The 21,576-nt window shown below is 37.1% G+C and overlaps 1 protein-coding gene and 1 long non-coding RNA gene across 17 annotated transcripts in view; one reads left to right on the top strand and one right to left on the bottom strand.

Annotated features, from left to right (window-relative positions):
- Positions 1 to 21,576, top strand: part of LOC102157206 — a 60,947-nt gene that overhangs the window by 20,842 nt on the left and 18,529 nt on the right. For both annotated transcript variants that reach the window (XR_005369341.1, XR_005369340.1), the window contains exons 3-4: positions 6,959 to 10,274; positions 13,346 to 13,410. This is a non-coding gene — a long non-coding RNA (uncharacterized LOC102157206). The remainder of the gene's footprint in view (positions 1 to 6,958; positions 10,275 to 13,345; positions 13,411 to 21,576) is intronic.
- ASB15 (ankyrin repeat and SOCS box containing 15) overlaps positions 1 to 21,576 on the bottom strand; it is a 64,007-nt gene that overhangs the window by 10,142 nt on the left and 32,289 nt on the right. For 6 of the 15 annotated variants that reach the window (XM_038556652.1, XM_038556653.1, XM_038556649.1 and 3 more), the window contains 8 exons: positions 16,576 to 16,712; positions 14,923 to 14,975; positions 14,706 to 14,837; positions 13,099 to 13,257; positions 8,300 to 8,545; positions 6,227 to 6,398; positions 4,075 to 4,645; positions 3,403 to 3,556 (listed from right to left, as the gene is read on the bottom strand). In XM_038556652.1, the coding sequence (XP_038412580.1) occupies positions 3,403 to 3,556; positions 4,075 to 4,645; positions 6,227 to 6,398; positions 8,300 to 8,545; positions 13,099 to 13,257; positions 14,706 to 14,837; positions 14,923 to 14,975; positions 16,576 to 16,712 (1,624 nt within the window). Of the gene's footprint in view, positions 1 to 3,402; positions 3,557 to 4,074; positions 4,646 to 6,226; positions 6,399 to 8,299; positions 8,546 to 13,098; positions 13,258 to 14,705; positions 14,838 to 14,922; positions 14,976 to 16,575; positions 16,713 to 17,380; positions 17,449 to 21,576 lie in introns of those variants that run through there. The other 9 variants (XM_038556658.1, XM_038556656.1, XM_038556655.1 and 6 more) reach the window with 6 other exon arrangements.

A 21,576-nucleotide genomic window follows, 5' to 3' on the forward strand; every position in this document is an offset into this window, starting at 1 on the left:
AGTGCCCCAAGTAATCACTTCCTTTAGAGCTTCAACATCTAAGTGTGCTATCCCTCCACTATTGTGCTGACAATATTTCTAAAAAATTTGATAGGCTCTTTAAGTCTCCTGATCCACAGGTTCATCTCTTCATCCTCTTCTCTTTCTTTTGGTTCATCTCTTCATCCCCTTCTCTTTCTTTCAGTTAATCTTTAAATAACCAAAAAGCCCTGCAGTTTTCCATAGCCTAAATTTTACTGATTGCCTTTTCATGGTGTAGTTCCACGTTTCACTGCCATTTCTATTTCTTGCAAATTGATAGCTAGATCCAAAGACTTGCAGACTCAAGTTTGATCTCTTTTGCAAAACTATAGCTAGTGCCGTGTTCTTTCATCAAGGACCACATAATGAGATATTAGGAGCATCTGATGCTCAATGACTACATCATTATCTGACTGGTAGCTGCAAAATGATGACATATAATGATATCATTTTTTTCATTTATTATTTGGAATACTTTTATAAAGGGATGCTTTTGCTCATCTACTCTTTGGTTATAAGTGGCACAAATCATATAGGTAAAGTAGAATAAATGCTTAAATCTCCTCCTTTATTAATTTCAAGATAACAAATTGATTTTCTTATTCTCTAGAGCTGAATGATTTTTAAAATACCGTATTTAAGCATATTTAATTGGTTTCAATTCACTGAAATAATTACCCTTTGGTGGCTTAATTATACCATCTTTGGCCACTAGGAGCCTCTTCAGGTTGGCTCCTGAATTCTTTTGGCATGCTCTGGTAGTCTTTGAGAGTTTCTTCTCAATGTAGAATGACAGATATTCAGGCTCATCTTGCACATTCCTTCCTGAGACCTGAAATCATCCTTTTTTTTTCCCCCCTAGGAAATGGTAATTCAAGACCACAGTCTAGGGATATTCATCGCTACTCGGTTTGCCATTATTTCTAAGCTTTTACTGTAGACAGACAGACTCCAGGTAAAATAGCTCGAGTTCATATTGCTACTTCCAGTTCAGGACTCTAAGCTTTTTCTTAAGCTGTTACATCTGTATTTCCTTTCTTCCACACTGACAATCCTTTGTCTCCTCAAGGATACAAAGAATAATAGAGTTAGAATATCCCACAATCACTCACTTACTGAATGCATCTCTCATTCTCAGATAACAATATTAATATTAAGCCATCACCATATAATTTGGTATTTAAAAAAATGTTTTCATGTGTGCTCTCTCCATTTTATTTTTTTATTTTTATTTTTTCAGATTTTATTTATTTATTCATGAGAGAGAGAGAGAGAGAGAGGCAGAGACACAGGCAGAGGGAGAAGCAGGCTCCATACAGGGAGCCTGATGCGGGACTCGATCCCGGGTCTCCATTTTAAAATAGTTGTGTCATCTCTGACCATACAACCCTACATATTATATCTTCTCCCTTTTAGCTCACACTTGGTCTTGATATTCTGTCTCCTGCCCAGTACTAGTCCGTATGTCATTACTTCTCCAGTTATTTTGGTTTGTCTGAAGCTCATTTCTTTGTGGATTCTTCAGAAGACTGAGGACTAATATTTCTTGAGAAAATTTGATTTTTTCCCTCTAAGTCATTTGTTCTTTTTGCTTACATGACCAGAGGATATAGTAATTTGTAATTTGCAATTTTGTCTTTTTTTATTATAGTTTTTTTTTTATATATAGGTTTTTGTATCTTTTGGTTTCCTCTATTTGGTTTTCCCTTTCAAGGAATCCTATTGTTCATTTGTTCATTCTTTATTGCCTATCTTCAATAGATGTCACTGTCTTTCAAATCTTTTGATCTATTCTTTCATTTCTATTTTATTTAAACATTTTCCTTCCATTTTAGCTTCTGAAGGTATTATCTGTTGCATTACTTTTTTTAAAGATTTATTTATTTATTCATGAGTGACACACAGAGAGAGAGAGGCAGAGACACAGGCAGAGGGAGAAGCAGGCTCCATGCAGGGAGCCCGATGTGGGACTTGATCCCAGGACTCCAGAATCATGCCCTGGGCCAAAGGCAGGTGCTAAACCGCTCAGCCACCCAGGGATCCCCCATCTGTTGCATTATTAGTTCTTGCTTTCATCCTAGTTCAGTCTTTATATTTGAAATTAATTTTTCTTTTTATGTCTAATTCTTCCCTCAATTCTGTTAACTCCTTTCTGAATTTTTGTAATTCTGAATTTGAATGTTTTTTTCATGTCTGAGATCATCTTCCTTATGCTGCTTATCTAGTTTTGAAGTGAAGTTTTTAGTTTTCATCTATTCTAAGGCTGTGCTTTTCTGTGTGCTTTCTTGTCTGTGGGGATATTATTCTGTTCCTCTTTTTATATTTTCTTATAAGAAATTTACATGAGAATTGACTAATTTTCTGTTGCTCATTTTGATGTGACATTAGTTTTCCTGAAGCTTTAGAAGAATGCTTGGTCCAATACAGCTCTTCTGACTTTAGAGAACTCCCTATTCTGTTGTCTTCTTGAAATGACCAAAAATAGTGGCTTGTTCCTTGAGGTTTTCTTGTTCTGTTTGCTGCTGGTCTTCTTGTGTGGACTTTCTTATGACTCTATCCTGTGATTTTGATTTTATTCCCAATGAGAGTCCAGAAAGGGAGTCTTGACAAGTCAATTTCAAGAATTCGTAGAGTCCAAGGGCACCTGGCTGGCTCAGTTAGTAGAGCACGTGACTTTTGATTTTGGGATTGTAAATTCAAGCACCACTTTGGGCACAGAGTTTACTTAAAAAATAAAAGATTGGTTCTGAAACATCAGTGAGCTTCAGAACCACTTACAGTCTTAAAAAGAAAAAGGATTTATAGGCTTCAGTTTGTTTTGTTATTGCCCCTAGTCTTTGTATTTATCATATGATTCACTTTTATGATAACTACATTTTAAACTAAAGAATACAAAATGGCCTACCTATAAGACAGATTTTTGACAATTTGCCAAGACCTGAGAGAGAACATATCAAAAAGGATAATTAATTCGTTCCATTCACTCATTTACTCTGTATTTATTATTCACTACTCACTAGGTATCATGCAAAGCCCTGAAAATACAAAAATAAACAAAATAGATGGATGTTCACATGGAGATTACAGCCTAAGTATCTTATGGTATTATAGAAGTTACCTTTTAAAAAATGATTTCTAGTGAAAATATTAATATTGTTATAGTATAATTCATTATACAATTAAAGAGTTGGAAAGTATCAAGAAAAGCAAAAAATTAGCATCTTATATCAGAGAGAGTGTTAAGGATGATTTTAAAAATCCAGATAATTCTAAGAATGAAGTAGCACTGAAAAAGTATCAATGATGACCATTAAGAAAGTTCCCCTATATACAGTCTTCATAAAAATAATTCATAGACAAAACTTTTTTTTTTTTTTTTACCTAGTATTTGACGGATTTCTGGCCATTCTCTCTGTACTTCTAGTGCAGACTTCAGCTTAGCACACAGAGGAATATAATCCATGTAATCAATTAATACACGAATAACGCTGCCTACCAAGTGTTTCATCCAAGGAACTGTAATAAACTCACAAAACTGAGAGAATTCATAAAATTTAATTTAGTAATACATTTAATATGCTATATGCATAAGCACTCAATTTTGTTATGAAAAATTACTGTCTTTCTTATTTTACAGGAAATAAAAGTATGCTCTTGTAATGAACAAAAAAGAAAAATAAATTGTTGTATCTGCGAAACCACGAGCTCTGAAGCTTTATGCCTGACTCTGATGTGATTGCAGTCAACATAACATGGAAGAATCAGGTTTCTTTCCATGATTCTTTTTTCCATGTTTCCATCCCCAATATTCCACAAAATAGGCATAAATTATTAATTGCATACATTTTCATATGCCTCTACATTCAGTTTCCAATTCAAGAAAAAGAAATAATCTTGTTTGCCTATTTTTATGCTTATACCCCCATATTATTGCAAAGAAAAATTCAAGAATAAGAAAAATATAAGAGTTGATTTTTCTTTTCTTATAGCATCCCTAAATGGGCAAAAGTTAGGATGATGACCCACCAGGAAGAAGAAAAGTCTGAAACTCACCGGGTTATCTTTTATTACACAAGATGTCCACCCTGGTAGTACCTCTTCTTCTATCTCTGACCACACAAATGAATTTCCAAAGATGTTCCCATGCATGCAGTCAAAGCACATCTCCACTCGATAGCCATTATTCAGCAACAGCCTCAGCATTACCTCGTCATTGAGGGCATACTGAATGGCACTGGGGAAACGCGTGTCATTCACATGCATAAAATAACAATTGACGTTAGCTCCATGGGAGAGAAGCAGCCGGACAATTTCATGGTTATTGGCCCTCACTGCCACAAGTAGACAGTTGAGAGGATCTAGGTTTGGGTCTGCACCTGCAGCCAGAAGGACTTCTGTGCACTGGATGTCATTGTTAGAAACGGCAAAATACAGCGCCGTCTTCCGCTCGTCATCATAGCTCTCGGAAATGTGGTCAGCAAGCAGGGTATTGACATCAAAGCCATTTTCAATAAGCAGTTCTAGGCATTGCACATTTTGTCCATCTGCTGCAGAGTGAATTGGTGTTAGGCCACTTTTCTGGATTGCATTTTTGGATGTTACTGGGATAAGATACTTCAGAGCACTAAAAAATAAAAATAAAAATAAATATAAATATATATTTATACACATGGCATGAAGACAATGAAGAATTTAAATAGATCAGCTTCCTTACCAGACAAGTGAATACAGTTTGTTAACTTTCTTTATTTTCTCTAGATAACCTCCTACAAAAACATTTCATACTAACCTTTGTCCATTGGCTGACTACTTAGTTTAGTATAGTTTAGTTTTGTTTTTAGTTTCCCATTCTAAATATTCCCAGGCAACATGCTGGAGGTCCTATGTTTGGTCCTAGAATTGTAGGTCCTCAGGAATCTTCCCATCTTCCAATTCTTTTTGGGACAATATAATACTTATAAGCAAACAAAGTTGTTTAATGGAAAAAATATAAAAGGAAGATAGGCACATAGAAGAACACTTCATAGCCTTGACCATGAGAATTATGGAGTCACAGAAAGTGACCTTGGACAGTGCTCAATCCAACTCCTCATTTAACAGAAGAGCAACAGGATGTCTGCAGAGGTGAAATGACTTGTCCAAGGTCACACAGTTGGATGTGGAGCAAGGACTAAAGTTTAGGCCTTTTGAAATCCCATTCCTTCTTTTTCACTGCTTCTTGAGTAGTCTATGCTTCAGTAGTGGCCTGATTCCATATAACTTGCAATTGAATTATCAGCCACCAAAAGAGTCTTTATTATTCTATCAACCTATATTAGTCCAATGGGTATAATTAACCACAAGCTTATGTTTCTAAGAACCTGTGATAAACAGTTGTGAATTTCACACTTGACAAAACAACTAGACACACATGAGAGCCACACGCAAGGAGAACTTGATCTCTTGTGCCTAATTCAGAGCTACCATGTGTGAATTTATGAACGCTGGGAGTAAATCCAGGTAAACTTTAACAACATGTCACTTAGCATCAATTACGTGTCATTGGCCACTTAACTTAGCTAATGTGGCTACTGAAAGTGATAAAGCCTAATGATTTAAAAGTTTTTGAACTTATAAAATATATTTAATTGCCTAAAACAATCCTCTTATGGTGGGTATTTAATATAGTGATTATGGACTTCTATTGATGTGATTATAGCACATCTCGTGATTTAAAAATCTATCCTACCATTTTTTTTGAATAAAGAAATCTGAGCTTATAATGAAACTTTTCTATTGAAGAAAAAATTTGACATTGTATCATAATATCTGTAGGTATTACTAAAAATTGGAATAATACTGGTAATATTGTCATAAAATCCTTTGCCAAAGGCAAAAGTTTTAGAAACCTATAGCCTTTTGTTAAGCACATTGAAAAAAACCCAAAACAAAAGAGAAAGGCAAGTTTGGGAGGCTTGTGCAGAATGCTGTTATAACTTCTTTCCTTCTAAAAGAAAAAAAATTTTATTATAAAAGTAGTGTAAGTTCAATGTGGAAATTTCACAAGGTATATAAAAAGAAAGGGGAAAAATCAAACAAATATTTATATTTGTCTTTTTCTTTTCAGATTTCTTTTCAGTATTATATAGGTAAACTTGAGATTCTACTGTATATTCAATTTTGTATTTTTCAATTTAAAATGATCATCTTATGATTTATTACTCACAGATAATGTCCCTCATAGGCAGCTCGGTGTATTGGAAGATGCCCTGCTCTGTTGGGTACATTTCCACTTCCTCCGTATTCCAGCAGGAGGGAAATGCAGTCAGGATTGCCCCCTCCTGCTGCCTCAAACAACACTGATGCCCCATCATCCGCCAAAGCAAACACATCACCACCTGGCAATAAAAAACATATGGCATAGTGATAACTGGGCTTATCTTGAAATTGTCAAGATAGTCCCCTTAAAAATAACCTATTGTTTTCCCTTCCAGCTAGGACTTAGGAGTATAGGAATCTGTATAGAACATCTGTGTTACCAGTATTTTTTTTTTTAAGATTTTATTTATTTATTCATGAGAGACACACAGAAAGAGGCAGAGACATAGGCAGAGGGAGAAGCAGGCTCCCTGCAGGGGAGCCCGATGCAGGACTTGATCCCAGGACCCTGGGACCACGACCTGAGCCAAAGGCAGATGCTCAACCATTGGGCCACCTAGGTGCCCCCGCCCCCAGTATTTTCAATAAACAATTACATGTGCATGTTTTGTTTTATTATAAAATATTTGCCTCACAACAGTGTCTGAGAAATCAACAGGTCAGTTTACACAAGTGCTTTGTTTACAAAAGTAAACAAAGTTTACTTTTACATTGTAGACAAGTGCTCTCAGGAAAGGGATAGTTAGCTTTTCAAATTGAAAGACAGTGTTAACACTCTATTTCAACAACTGCCCTCTAGGTGCTGTGTGTGAGCCAGCAGAAGATCCTAAAATGAATAAATATGACTACTGGAAGCAGCTCAGAGGGGAAATGAAACAAAATCTCATCAAAGAACGCAAGCTGTGTAACATTCAAGTGACATCAGGATCAGGAGTGGTGATATAGAAGGTGGTCTGGCTCTGCCGCAGACAGCAAGAGTCTGGGCAAGCTACGTCTATGAATATCAATCTCCTCATCTGTAAACTAGAGTAATGCTGCTTATTTCATAGAGCTCATGATAATTAAATGATGTTGCAGCGGGCGGGGGGGGGGGGGGCTTAAAAAATGTTAGTCTTCTCTCCAGAGAGGATCCTCGAGGGAGCATGTGGTCCCAGGCTTTATTTATAGATGGAGAAGCTGAGGACTGGGAGTTTTAGCAAGGCTAGGGTCGGACAGCAAAGAGATGGTGATAGAAGCCAGCTTAAGAATTTGGTCTCTTAATTCTTGGTTCTGCACTTGGAGGGCTCAAAGGAGGGCAACATCACAACCTGTTGGGAGAATCAAAAAAGTCTTTAGTAGGGGGGTATGTCTCAAGAGAGTGAGTTATGCTGGAATGTATTCCAGATGAGGGCCATGGCCTGGAGTAAGCCCAGAAAGAGGGAATGCAGGGTATATTCTGGAAGGTTGCTAGTCTCATTGAGCTGGAGTACAGGATCCATGTTGAGAGCAGTGAGGGATAGACGTGGAAAAACAATTTGGGATGACACAGTGGGGACCTCTGCGTGACTCAGAGGCAGTGGGGAGCTGCTGAGAGTTTTCTGAATCCACCTTCAGGGAGAACAGCTGAATGGCAGCATGTTGTATGGATTCTCTGACAGGGAGCCTGGAAACCAGCAGAATGGTTAGGCAACAGCTGCTCTGGTCCATGTGAAGAGCCTGCCCGGGATGTCACGGTGAGAACAGGTGAGAGAGACACTATGGGACTTGATAATTGACTGGATTTAGAAAGGAAGGTGATGGACGTAGAAGCAAATCTAAGCATTCTGTCTTGGTTGAGAGCAATTATTATGTCAAAAGTGTGAAAGAAGAGGAATTCAGTTTTGGAGAAGCCAAATGTGAGGCCCCAGTGAGCCATCTCAGTGAGACTGGGCCACCTCTAGTGAGAACAGGCAGGGCTGACTGCACAAATTTGTGGGTCATGACATTTGGGTGTAACCGATTTATGGAAGAGAGGGCTTTCAAGGGGGCTCTGTGGAGGCTGGATATAAAAGCCTAATGCCCAGTTACACTCAGGAGAGGACAGGCAGCCAACGAGGGATTGGAGAAAGGGAAATCAAGAGACAGAAGAATCATCAAGAATGTGCAATTCCTTTTCACGTACCTCTGTGGATCAGGTGTTCCAACACATCACAGTGACCATGCTCAGCAGCAACGCCTAATGGTGTAACCCCAAATCCATCTCTCAGGTGGACATTGCCTCCGTGATTTAGTAGCAGAGCTATGATATCTTTGCGGCCTAGTTTGGCTGCTTCATGCATTGCTGACCATCGCTTCATGCAGGGCTGGTCAAGGCTGGTGTTGTGTTTAAGCAGTGTGAACACCATGTCATAGGAGCCATTTTTTACAGCTAGAGGGTGATTTTTTAAAAAGAATATCAATAGTAGGTATATAACACGGATCCTTTAGATGGTATGAACTTAATTACGAAATTTAATATGAAAATTGTTAGTCACTATTCCCTTCTCTTCTACAAGAGGATATTGTAGTTTTTGTTTCCTTCTATTTCTCATACCCAAGATGATGTTGCCTTTTTTTAAGATCCTGGCCTGAGGTGGGGTGAGAGGCTCATGGAATATACTTCCCTAAAATAGGATGTTGTATATACTCTTTCTAAACTTTAGGAAATTAAAATAAATGAAAAAAAAAAAACCATCCACTATTGGGTTGTAGAACTTAATGTATGGAAATGCTTAGTATATACTAGGAGCTCAATAAATTATAGCTGTTATTATTAATATAATATTTCTAGGATCCTGGGGCCACATGTGTAAATAATGCCTATCAAGCCCCCTCCCCACCCCCCAGAAATATTTTTTTTTGTTTTCCTCCACCAAACATAGCATTGAGTATTAAATGAACTTCCCTTTCCCCGTGATCTTAATGGGAGGTTAGAAATGAGAATGTTTTTAGTTTTTTTGGAGAGAGCACGTGAGCAAAGGGAGACTCCTAAGTGGACCCCATGCCCAGCATGGAGCCCCATGTGGGGCTCATCGTCATGACCTGAGCTGAAATCAAGAATTGGTGGCTTAACTGAGTTACCCAGGCAACCCAGCAATGATAATGTTTAGAATCTAGGTAGTTTAGAATCTGTTGTAAACAGGTGAAGCATATGACAGCTAATGTACTACAGTGCAAGAGACTCACTGGATCAGTGGTCTCTCTCCCCCTCTGCTATTTCTAATAGATTGAATTACAGTTAAAAGCAACCCCCCCCCCCCATTTGAGTTAAGAGATTGTCTTAGTTTAGAGATAAATAACTCTGGAATATATGATGTTTCTCTTATCAGTAAGTAAAATCTTTTTTCTTTTTTTAATTTACTTATTTGAGAGAGAGTGAGTGAAAACATGTGTGCGCACAAGTGAAGGGAGAGGTAGAGGGAGAGAATCTTCAAGCAGATTCACTCCTGATGCAGGGCTCCATGTCACAACGAGATAACGAATGACCTGAGCTGAAACCAAGAGTCAGACATTCAACTGACTGAGCCACCCAGTAAGTAAGGTGCCCCAGGAAGTAAGATCTTAATAAGAAACAGAGAAGGATGAGTGATACTCCTTGCTAATGGAAGTAAATAGAGTTTTATTAATTCATTCACTCACTCATTCAGTTCAGGCACTCAGGCTATATGAAAGGCACAGTGTCAGACACTATGGACAACAGGAAAAAGATGGACTGGTTCTCACTTATGCAATTTATAGTCTAGAGAAGAAGCCTATAGTGTCTTCTATTTGAAGAGAGACTCAGAGTTAAGGTCTTCACTGGGAAAGGCAGGAGGAGATGAGGAACCACACAGAGCATTCTGGGGGCAGAATACAAAAAAAAAGCTTTGAAGGCCAAGGTAAGAGAAAGAGCTCCCACCGGAAGATGAAGACAAACTCTGCCTAATTCATTTGGAGCAGGGAAACCATTACTATGGTGAGATTTCACTTTTTCTCCTGCTCACTAAGTAGGAGTCTGTTGACAAATGCCTTTCCCTGGATTGCCCACCTGCCACTGGCAGCTCTAATTATAGTGAATTGCCTCATCCTAGCTGGTGTCATTGCAGAGAAAAACATCAATAAGTGAAATGAACTAAAAGGTATGTGTCCTCGTTTATCTTCTTGTTCCTGTTGCATTTTTAAAAAGTATTAAACTAATGAATCTCTTCTATTGTGATCTATTTTCCTTTTGTCTGACTCAGAAAATATGTTGATTAGAGATATTAGTCTTTCCTCATGAAAATATCATGTATAGGCCACAACTTAAAATCATTTTAAAAATAAAGCCTTACTTGCAATTTAATTGTTTTAGAGCTAAGAATATATTTATTTCTCATAAAAATAATAATGCAAATCCTGGGGGACCTCTCCCTAGCTAACCCATGAAGATATTCTTAATAAATCACTAAAATAATGAAAACTAATAAGGCACAGGCCCAGTATTTGTGTAACATAAGTAAGTAAAATAAAACTTAAATGACTTATATAGTAAAATACATATATATATTTGCTTCTGTTTCTCTGAATAGATAGATAGATAGATAGATAGATATAGATCTTCAACAATAATGCTTAAAGAAAACCTAACTTCAGTTGATGAGTTAGGGAACTAGAGACTTTTTCATAGATTATAGGCACTTTTGAACACTTTATAGTTTGCTGTAACTTTTTATTTTCAATCCCTGTCATTTTCTTTCTTTTTCTGGATAGATGTGTTTTGCTCATGTGTTTTGCTCAGCACACTTTATAGTTTGCTGTAACTTTTTATTTTCAATCTCTGTCATTTTCTTTCTTTTTTATGAATAAATGTGTTTTGCTCATTTTCTTATTGTCAGCACTGATTTACCTTGTGACTCCTAAGATGTACAAATAGAGAAGAGCGATTTTTCTGAGGTCTCTTGACAAAGATTGGCAGATTGAAAGAGCAGAATGAGTGAAGAGGGGGTATATTGATTTGTGAGAAAGAAAATGAAGTAAAATTAACCCATCTGTAAATGGCATGAGGTTGTGGGACAATGGAGAGGAGTGAAACTGAGATGTGTTCCCCAATTCCCTGGGCTTGCTCTATACCCTGGCCTCAGTGGCCAGGATAATCCTGTGACTAACCAACTGGAGAAAGGTGACACCACCTTTAGAGGGTGAACAGAGGGGAGTCTGAGTGCAAGACACCCTTAATAAGTGTCAGATGATCACAAATTAGATATTTAGCACTCAGCAAGTAACTGTTTGATAACTGTAATACATCAAAGGACTACAAATAAGGACCAGATGGCTGATGGGGAAGAAAAGCCCTGGAGGGACCCAAAGTGATATTTGTTTGGTCCTCTAAGGGTTTTCTATAATAAAGACAAAGATGATGGCATTGGGCTAAAAAATTAAAATGACATCACACAGAAAAATCAGAAGAATGGCATATTTTTATCTCTCCTTTTATAAGTTAATGGATAGCAAATTTCAGAGTAGCCTATAGAACCAAGAAGAAAATTAGGAAAGTGCCATGGATGATCCATTTTCCTACAGAACCTAAAAATACTTGACCTGGGCTCCACAAAGAGAAGATAATCCAAGAAAATCCCAATTCTCCAGTTATGTGGATGATGGAAACATAACAAACCCCTTCAGAAAATTTCCTTCATGAGACTTTTTTCTTTTCCTGATATTACTGTGTAGCTTTTAAAAAATATTATTTCCAGATATTAATTCTGTTTTGACTCTGATAACTCAGTGACCAACTTCCTTTCCCACACTTCAGATATTGCTAGAGTAGAGAAACCAACATATGCAACTCCAAAATGCACATAGGTGTTATACTATATGTTGGCAAATCGAACTCCAATAAAAAATATACAAAAAAAGAAATGCACATAAATGCCTAATGCTTTGTTGTAAGCATTAGGCATTAAAGAAAAACAGAATGCAAATAAAGCAAAAATAAATCAAATGAGTGATAAATCATGACTTAGTTGTCCCTAACTTAGTGAATTGAGAATAGCAAGTAGAGAATAATTCTACATTTGCAAAATGAGACGGTATACAAACTCTGGAAAAGTGTCTATGTGTTTGTTTTTTGCAGAAATCAAACATTTATAAATATCTACAGAATTATCTATAGGAACAACTACACATACCTGGATGTCATTGCAAATACCCCATGGTATTTGCCTTTAAAAATAATACAGATCACATTAATAGTGGTGATGCAACCATAGATGAATATTCCATTTTGTATGTATAGAACCTGCTCAGGATAAGAGTTCTGGTTTACTTATAATAAGCACAATGTTATTGTGACAAATTTCACTACTCTACATCCATAAATGACAGGAAATGTCATCTCTAGTCCTTTGTAGTTAATATCACCTTACTCTTACAAGCAGACTTGCCAATTTTTATTGGTCAACAAAAATAGTAGGATACACAGACTGAGAAGGAACTGATAAACGTTACCCTTAGGTGTACCATCATTCCTTGTATCATAGTTGTAAACCCCATTGTAGGTGCCCAGTGCTGAATCTATGTGGTCGGAATTTCCTGGCACCTCATTGTTCTGATGTGAACCTGGTATCCCTGTTTTGAACTTCCTTTCTCTCTCTTTCTTCTGGCTACATACTGCACATGCGACTCTACCTTCAATCAGAACCTACCTAGAGAATATTCCTTCAGTACAGGTACTTCTGGCCTCACAAAGCTCCAAGGTTGGATCTCTCCTAGTTAGCTGGTGCTGAAGGATCTTTCACATTTGCCCTCTTTGTAGGATTAAAAACCCAAAATTATAAGGCAGATGAGCTAGGTGTTAGGGGAGGAGCTCAGGGAATAGAAGGAGATGAGGTCACATAACTTTATGCATAGTGGTTTCCAATAAATACTTATTAAATATTTCTTTGTCTCAAACTATAAAATTTCTAGAAAAAAAAGGGCATTTACCAATCAGAAGGGGCGTCTCTCCTTTGTCATTTTTGGTGTTTGGCCACACTCCCTTTTCTAGTAAAGTTCTTACATTTTCCACCAGACCAGCTTTGACTGCCAAAGTCAAGGGTGTTTCTCCATCAGAGGTCTTGAACTCCCAGAGTGTCTGGTAGGATGCTGAAATGTAAAAATATTGTATAAAGTTAAAAATCTTTACTTAAAGGATATCACAGAGATCAGAATAATCCAATGTTATGTATTCTAGATTGAACAAAGTCAATTGATGAAAAGGAAAGATTAAAAGACATGATTCAAGTTTATCAAATGATGGTGAGTATAAAAAGATAGGCATAAACTTGACAGAAAACTAAACTCTATGTTTCAAGGTGATTTTTTTAAATGGATTATAAGCTCTTATTTTTTGATAAATTGTAGCAACTCCTCAATCCTTTGTAGCGTTATTTAAATTGCACCTGAAATTGGTTTGTGTCAAATGAAATCTGTGAGTGTGGGAATAGGAACATATTTGAATACTGTCAGAATATGTTAGAAAATACCATACTTAACATCATCTTCTGTATCTGTTTGTCTGATTATTTAGTTATCTATTTTTTGCTGGCTGGCTGGATAGTAAATTATCAAGTAGCTATGATTGTCTCCTGGAGTGAAGAATGATGGAGTAACATTGAAGTTTATTGAAAGATAGCGCACTCACAAGATGTTTTAAAAGTTGCCAAGATTGGGACACCTGGGTGACTCAGTGGTTGAGCATCTACCTTCAGCTCAGGGTGTGATCCTGGTGTCCCAGAATCGAGTCCCACATCGGGCTCCCTGCATGGAGCCTGCTTCTCCCTCTGCCTCTGTCTCTGCCTCTCTCTCTGGGAATCTCATGAATAAATAAATGAAAATATTTTTTAAAAAAGTTGCCAAGATATGACAAATATTGTGCTAGAACATCAGGATTATAAACATTATTAGTAATACTTAACCCTGGGTCAATTTACTACGATATTTACTAATGTTTGCATTATGAAAAAATTAATGTAACACAAGCACAAAATATTGCAAATGTACTTATTACATGATAACAATCTGCTGGAAATTGTTAAGAGATAATTCAAGATGAAAAATTAAAAGCTGACTCCCAAAAGCAAAACAGCTTTGTATTCAAATCAATCAATTCATGATATGTATAAACTTTTATTATTTTTAGGTTGTAACCACCTCTTTGAGCCATCTTCAACCACATTCTTAGAAGGATGCAAATGGTGAACTCTGAACCCCACAAAATGTGCTATTTTTTTTTAGAGGGAGAGTATGGGTGTGGGGGTGAGGAAGAGGCAGAATCTTAAGCAGGCCTCATGCCCAGTGTGGGGCCCCACGTGGGGCTCAATCTCACAATGAGATCATGACCTGAGCTAAAATCAAGAGTCGGACACTTAACTGATCAAGGCACCCCATAAAATGTGCTGATTTTTATACTCTGAGTATAAAACATGGATATTCTCTTTCCCATATTTCAAATAATCTTTTACTCTTTTTCTTTTCCCTTGTGTTTGTTGGGAACACTCATAACTTCTACATTTTTGCTTTGGTTTGGTCAAAGGGATTTTATGTTCTCTTACCATCCAGAACAATTTCAAGTATTTGTTGAATGGGTTGAACAACAGCTTCGTGCAGTGGAAACCATCCTTTTTCATCAGCTTCATCCAATGCATATTTATATTTCACATATTCCTGGAGCTCAAGAATGTGACCTAAATTAAATGCACGGTAACATATGTCTGTCTCAGCAAAGTGAACTCTCCAACCTGCCCTATTATAGGAAATACACCCATTTACCTTGTTTTATGGCTTCCACAAGTTTTCTGTTTTGATCACTTAGTGGTGCAAATCTACCAGAGAAAGAAAAATAAGCCATATTTATCCCAGTGGTGTACTTTAAACACTTAACTTATACTGACTTTTTGTACATGATTTTAATAATTAAGATCTACAAGAAGTGCACATAACTGATTCTATCTACTTTAAAAATGCAAATGTTTAAGAATCAGATACAGAGTATATTTATGATACAGTAGACCTAGGCACGTTAGTACGGATGACAGAATACAAGATTATCATGCTATCTCTGAAATTAGTTCTAAGCAATGAAGCAGAGTAAACACTTGTAATCAGAGTCAGAAGAGCTGGGCTCAGATTTCATGATTTTGTGATCCTGGGGAGGCCAGTTAGCCTCTCCGGGTAGTGGTTTTTTCATCTCTAAAATGATGAGATTAAATAGATCTCTAAGGATTCTTCAATTTTAAAAACTATGCTCAGTAAGGTTTGTTGCCTTGAAGTTAATAACTGCTAATTCATAGTTTTTTAATTGGGAGCTTCTGATCCACACTGCCTGTTAGAGTCTTTAATCAACTGATTTACAAGAGAATAGGCCTGAGCATTTACTAAACAAACTTCTAGTCATCGACCCAACAGGCTGTGATTTCAACCCTCATGGCAATTCTCTGGTGTGTGTGTTTATTCAAAAGAAACAAGGTATTTCTTAACAAATCAATTAAACTCTATTAAGTAGAAACATCTGTTGGCATTATAGGGTTGTGAAAGCCTTCTTGGGAGCTCTGTTGGAGATAAGGGAAAAATTAAAGAGACCCAATGTAAAGGTACTATGTCCATTTTTAAGAATAAATAAACATTTATTATTTATTTTTTATTTATTAAAAGCAATAATTTTATAGCCCTATTCAAAAGCACTACGAAATTTCAGAATACAAGATCCTCAATACTATAACAGAATGCAAACTAAGGTTTATCTTTGTCAGATGTATGTTGTTCAAGGTAGAAATCTACCTTTTCAGTTTCATACTCTGTAACTCCTGCTAACATAAAGCATTAATTTTGTGTTTAATTTACTAACATCTGTCATTTGGATAGTAGGTAATTGAAGAGACTGTGGTTTACATAATGCTGGTTTTCAATAAAAGCCCTCAACTCTTTCTCATTCTTTGGGGCTAAACTTAGGGGCTACCCCATATTATTTTTCACAGTTTGATGATCTAAAAATGAAGTACATTACTTATAACGGTTGTCTGAGTCAGTAGCAGAATGGGCTCTAAAATGTTCAGAACAGACCTATCTATATTTTAGTTGTATAAATTGTACTTGCAAATTTGTTCAAATGACTTCTTGTCATTTTATTCTATATTAATTTTTAAAAATAGGCAATCCTATGCAACCAAATTCAACCATTTAGGTTGAATTTCCTATTTAGAATTTCCTATTTAGGTTATTCACATCTTCCACAGAAGGTGGGGATTTGTGGAAGGTCATATTGCCAAAACCTATACACAGTGGCCCTTGTAAAGCTATTGATTCTCTGCCAGAAAAGAAGAATAATCATTTTCCTAGAGGAAGAGTCAGGAAGTGTCTTTCATTTGATCTGACAACAAAATGAATGCCATAAAGAAATTTTGTTGAGGACAATTTGAATGTTACCTTTCAGAATAAAATACAGACTTGCTGGCTTCAATGGATTCTTGAATACTGAGCTGAATATCATAACTTGTAAGATGGTCGTCATCGGGGTCATCATTAGTATCCATGACTGGGTATAATTTTGAAAGAGGCAGTTTCTTATTATCAGCAAACGACATAGAACAGTACATACAGTTAATGTGAAAGATGCCAAATGAAGGACTAAAATGCATTCATCTTTCCCCATTGAACAAACATAAATGCAGTTAACATATTCATCAGTATTATATATGAAGCCCAACCTAACTTTTGAAACCTTTAATTACTTGACCTTTGCACGTCTGCATTTTCTAATTTGGGACTTTTTTTCATTAATAACTATAGTTAGGCTTGTAAGAACTCATTTTCCCATGCTTCTGACTTACACTAATCTCAGCCTACCAGTTGTCTGAAGATACTGCTCTACATAGCACATTAGAAGTTTAAAACTCAAACCAAGAAGAAGTAAGACAGAGACAGGAATAGAGAACAGTGAGCCTTTCACATTCTTAACTTTTAATGCTGTGTCTGCTTATTTACTAACTTATTCCTTTCCTCACATCAGTAATGGTTTTAACTGGCTGCCTTGAACTGCAGTTATTCTGTCTTTGTGTCCAGCTTCCTCTAACAGACTCTATGCTCTTTGAGGTAAGGGCTTTACATTACTATCTCTGTGCCTCTTAGGACTCTAGAAGGAGCTTGGCCCAGAGAAGCTTCTTAATGAATTAAACAAAACAGAGAAGACATGAAGGAAACTTTGAGTAGAAGGAAATGAGAACTGGGGCACCTGGGTAGCTCAGTTGGTTAAGGATCCAATTCAAGTCTCAGCTCAGTTCTTAATCTCAGGGTCATGAGTTCTTGGGATCATGAGTTCAGGCCCCACATTGGGCTCCATGCTCAAAGTGGAGCCTATTTAGGGAAAAAAAAAAAAAAAAAAGGAACTGATCTTTCAAGCACTTTCAAGTTATTCTTCCTAACTACTGTCTAGTCTCACATATGGAGTGAACAAGTTTCAAAATTCCAGAACTTTAAAATAAACAGGAAAGGGTTAATCTGATAAAACCAGCTATAAATTCTTAGAGAACTTTCTTATTGACTGGCTCTGTTCAGTGTGATAGACCACATGATTCTCTGGGTACTCCAGGAAATCCACTTCTTTGGACTTGTGCTACCTGCATTCCTGGCCATGGAAAGATCCTTTTTGACACCTTGGCAAAAGTGCATCCTTATTGCAGTTAGGGATGCTGGAACTACTACTACAGGGGTAGATGTGGTAAAGACTGGCTTTATTAAGAGAGGCTTAGTTGTGGGAACTGCCAGCAGGTAAATAAACCTGGCAAACAATAAGCAGAATAAAAATGAATTTGTGCTTTTGAAGAAGCGCAAAAAAACAGAGTCTTGTGGGCTGATTTACATAATACTAGTGGCTCTTTCTAATGCACTCACTTGTTTCAACTAAGAGCCACCACAAGAGGTTATACAGGATGTGTACTATACAAGTGTTCCTGGCCAAGGAAATTCAGCCAAATCTACCCGGTCACATTGTACAATCTGGCAGAGTGCTATGCATGCCTCCAAGGAAGCAGTATCTTCTCATTTGCACCAAAGTACTATGGCACATGAAATTCCTGAATTGAGTCGAGCATTTTTCAACAAAAGGAAGTTAAACAACAACAACAACAACAAAGGCTAATTATTTAGTGTTTTGGATAATAAATGAGGAGAGCTATCTTTTAGCAGCTAGTTTTCCAGGCTTTTTCCAAAGTGGAAGGGTCTTAGGATTTGGTTACCCTCCTTCAGAAAAGATAAAAATATCGTGGTAGTGATGTTCATGATGCTTGAACCTTCATATGGCTATTGTTTGGTCCCCATGTTTTGTTTTCTGGCTGGTCTAGCAGTCTCAGAGCATCATTTGAACAACTGAAATAAGAACCATCCTAACTCCATCCTCAGACCAGAGACCAACCCTCCAAGAGAGTCTCCATACCTCTCCCTGCATAGCTCTGTCCATTATAAGCCACTTCCCTGAAGATAAACACAAAAATGTAAAATATTTCTCATTGGCTTATGTATTCCAAATATCAAATTAAAGGAGTGTCTGTCATTACTATTGGATCAACTACTCTCTCTTACTTAGGAAGGAAATTTAGTAAGTGTAGAAGTCAAAATAAATTCTATGACTAGGTTTAATGATCAGTATGAAATTATTTTTGATTGGTGGTACTTTATGAGCCAAAATGTATGATCTATTTGAAATTTTACATGGTAGTGTGTCTTTCCAAGGAGAAAAAACAAAAGCAGTTTTCCATGGGCAATTTTCAAAACACAGCTGATATATGCTTTACCAACTTTCATTGTTCAAATTTAGCTAAGCTCAAACTTTAAGGACAGTTCTACACATGCTGCTAGCTAGCGTACCTGACCTGGGAACTCGATGGCATCATTTTGATTGTATTTTCATTGCTCTGCACCAGGGCCTACTATTATCGTGGAACATAAAAGAGAGAATAGTAGTAATAGTAGTAATAGTAGTAATGCCCATGAGAGTAGAAGCATCCCCTAAGCACATTGCCTCATACCATGATATCTCAGTCTACTCAAGAAGCCAACATGTACCCTCAGGGTCTTATTCACAAAATAGATTCAAGTAGTATTTTATTTTTTATTAATTATTCATTGGTTCATTGTCTATCTCCTCTCCCTAGGACGTAACCCAGTAAGACCAGAAAATTAGTCTGTATCTAGAGAAGTACCATCTTAAGGCCCGTAGTCTCTAAATGTGTATTGAATTAATGAGTGAATGAATGAATGAGTTAGTTAAGAACCCACTAATATAAGCTAGGCCCTGCTTTATTCATACAACTGACCATGGTACTCAGGTATGGAGTATTTCTTCCAACAAAACAAATCTGATGGCCCACTCTGTGCTTGGCTTCATTTTTCTCACTTCTGTGCTTTCACATTTTATTCTTCCTCATGCACAAGTCCCTCCAGCAGTTCCACACTCATGGCCCATACTACCTCAGGCCTGGTTCACAATGTTCCTCCTGTGGAAGCCTTGCTGAAATGTTCCAGTTCCCCTTTGGCCTTCCTTATCTGTAAGCATCTCCTCCCACATGATATTTTTCTAATATCTGGATTTATACTCCTTTTGTATTTGCCTGGCAAGTTCTTCACATATTTGTGTTTTGTGTTTGTACTTGGATTATTAGTTTTCTGGGGGAAGGAAGTACCTTACTTTCTTTTTCTTTTCTATCTTTTCTCTCTACTTCTAGTCAACTAGGAGCAAATGGGTGTTCTCAGTGCAAAAAAGTTGTTGACTCATTACTAGCAGGTGAGCACTGGGTCCTTCAGACAGCACAATTAGATCATGAAGTTCAACCTGTGGTATTGCCTGCCGCCTTTCTCACTGGTATCACTGTGGTGATAGGGGGATTGCATGGCTCTGGGATTAGTAATGGAATCCAGAGCCTTTTACCTATTTAAATCATCAGCCCAGTTCTAACCCTGCTTGAAATTTGGACTTCCAGTACCATAGACTCCTTAGAGAACTGAGTTGATCTGTGGAAAGTTTTGTTGTTGTTGGTTTTAAAATGTCATTTTAACTTCCATCCAGAACAAAATTATCTAAGGCTTTTAACTGTTTTGTATCCCTAACAACTGCTGGGTAGAAATAGTTAGGAAACTCTTAGCACATGGTACAACCCCTACCTAACACAAGCTGTCTCCAACCTTTTACTGAAAGCTTGGGACGAAATGAAGATCTGTGTGCAGGTGCACTGAAGTGTCAGGCAGATAGTCAGAGAACATCACTGGAATGAACCCAGAGATGTTGAGATGCAAGAAGAGCAAGAGGAGAGTTATTTATCTGTATCTCAAATTTAAAATGACCAGGACTCGATCCCCACTGAAGGCTGGCAGTAATCTATTGGCCACCTTTATGTAAAATTGTTTAGATAAAGCACCAACCAGGAATTTGAGGAAAGGCCAAATAATATTTTGACCTCCTTTAAGACCTCTTCACAGGGACTCCACTTCTCAGTCTAGAGAAAGTACCTGACCCCTTCTAACTAATGGTTTGCCAGTCTTATTCTGGAGATGCCCACTAGTGAGATTTATTTATTACTGATAAGTAGCTGCTTGCCAAATACCTAGAACAATTATATTGGACAATTAACATTTTCATTTAAAGCATGGGTTAATCATTAAGAGATGAATGGATAAAGAATGGAGAGATGAATGGATACGTATAATGGAATATTATATAGCCACAAGAGGATGAGATCTTGTCATTTGCCACAACACAGATGGACCTAGAGAGTTTATGCTGAAGGAAATCTGTCAGACTGAGAACAATAACCACCATGATTTCATTCATATGTGGAGTTGAGAAAAACAAATGAATAAACAAAAAGCAGGATCAGGCCTATAAATATAGAGAACAAACTGATGGTCACCAGAGGGGGATGATAAAAATGGGTGAAGTGGAGAAGGAGATACAGGCTTCTGGTAAGGGATGAATAAGTCATTGGAGTAAAGGCACAGCATAAGGAAGATAGTCAGTGATATTGTAATAGTGCTGTGTGGTGGCAATGGTAGCTACACTCACAGGGAGCATAGCATAACATAGGGAGTTGCTGAAACACTGTGCTGTACCCCTGAAACTGATGTAACACTGTGTGCCAACTATACTCAAATAAAAAATATTTAAACGTAAAATAAAAATAAAATGCTGGTTAACCTTCCTTAAGGTCAAGAACACATTGGATGAAAGCACTGGATTCTCTCTCCAGAGAGATGCATACCTACTCGAAATTCTGCATAAAATTTTGGAGAATTCATGGGTCCTTGGAAGCCCTGTCATATATCCCAGTAAAAACCCACCAAATTAATGATTTCCAAGTGCTAAATGTATTATTCATGTTTCAGTAATTATTAGTTTACTTCATAGGCAGGCTGAGTAAAATCCTAAATTTAGATAGT

Source organism: Canis lupus, chromosome 14 (genome assembly GCF_011100685.1).
Source record: "Canis lupus familiaris isolate Mischka breed German Shepherd chromosome 14, alternate assembly UU_Cfam_GSD_1.0, whole genome shotgun sequence".
Lineage (NCBI taxonomy): Eukaryota > Metazoa > Chordata > Mammalia > Carnivora > Canidae > Canis > Canis lupus.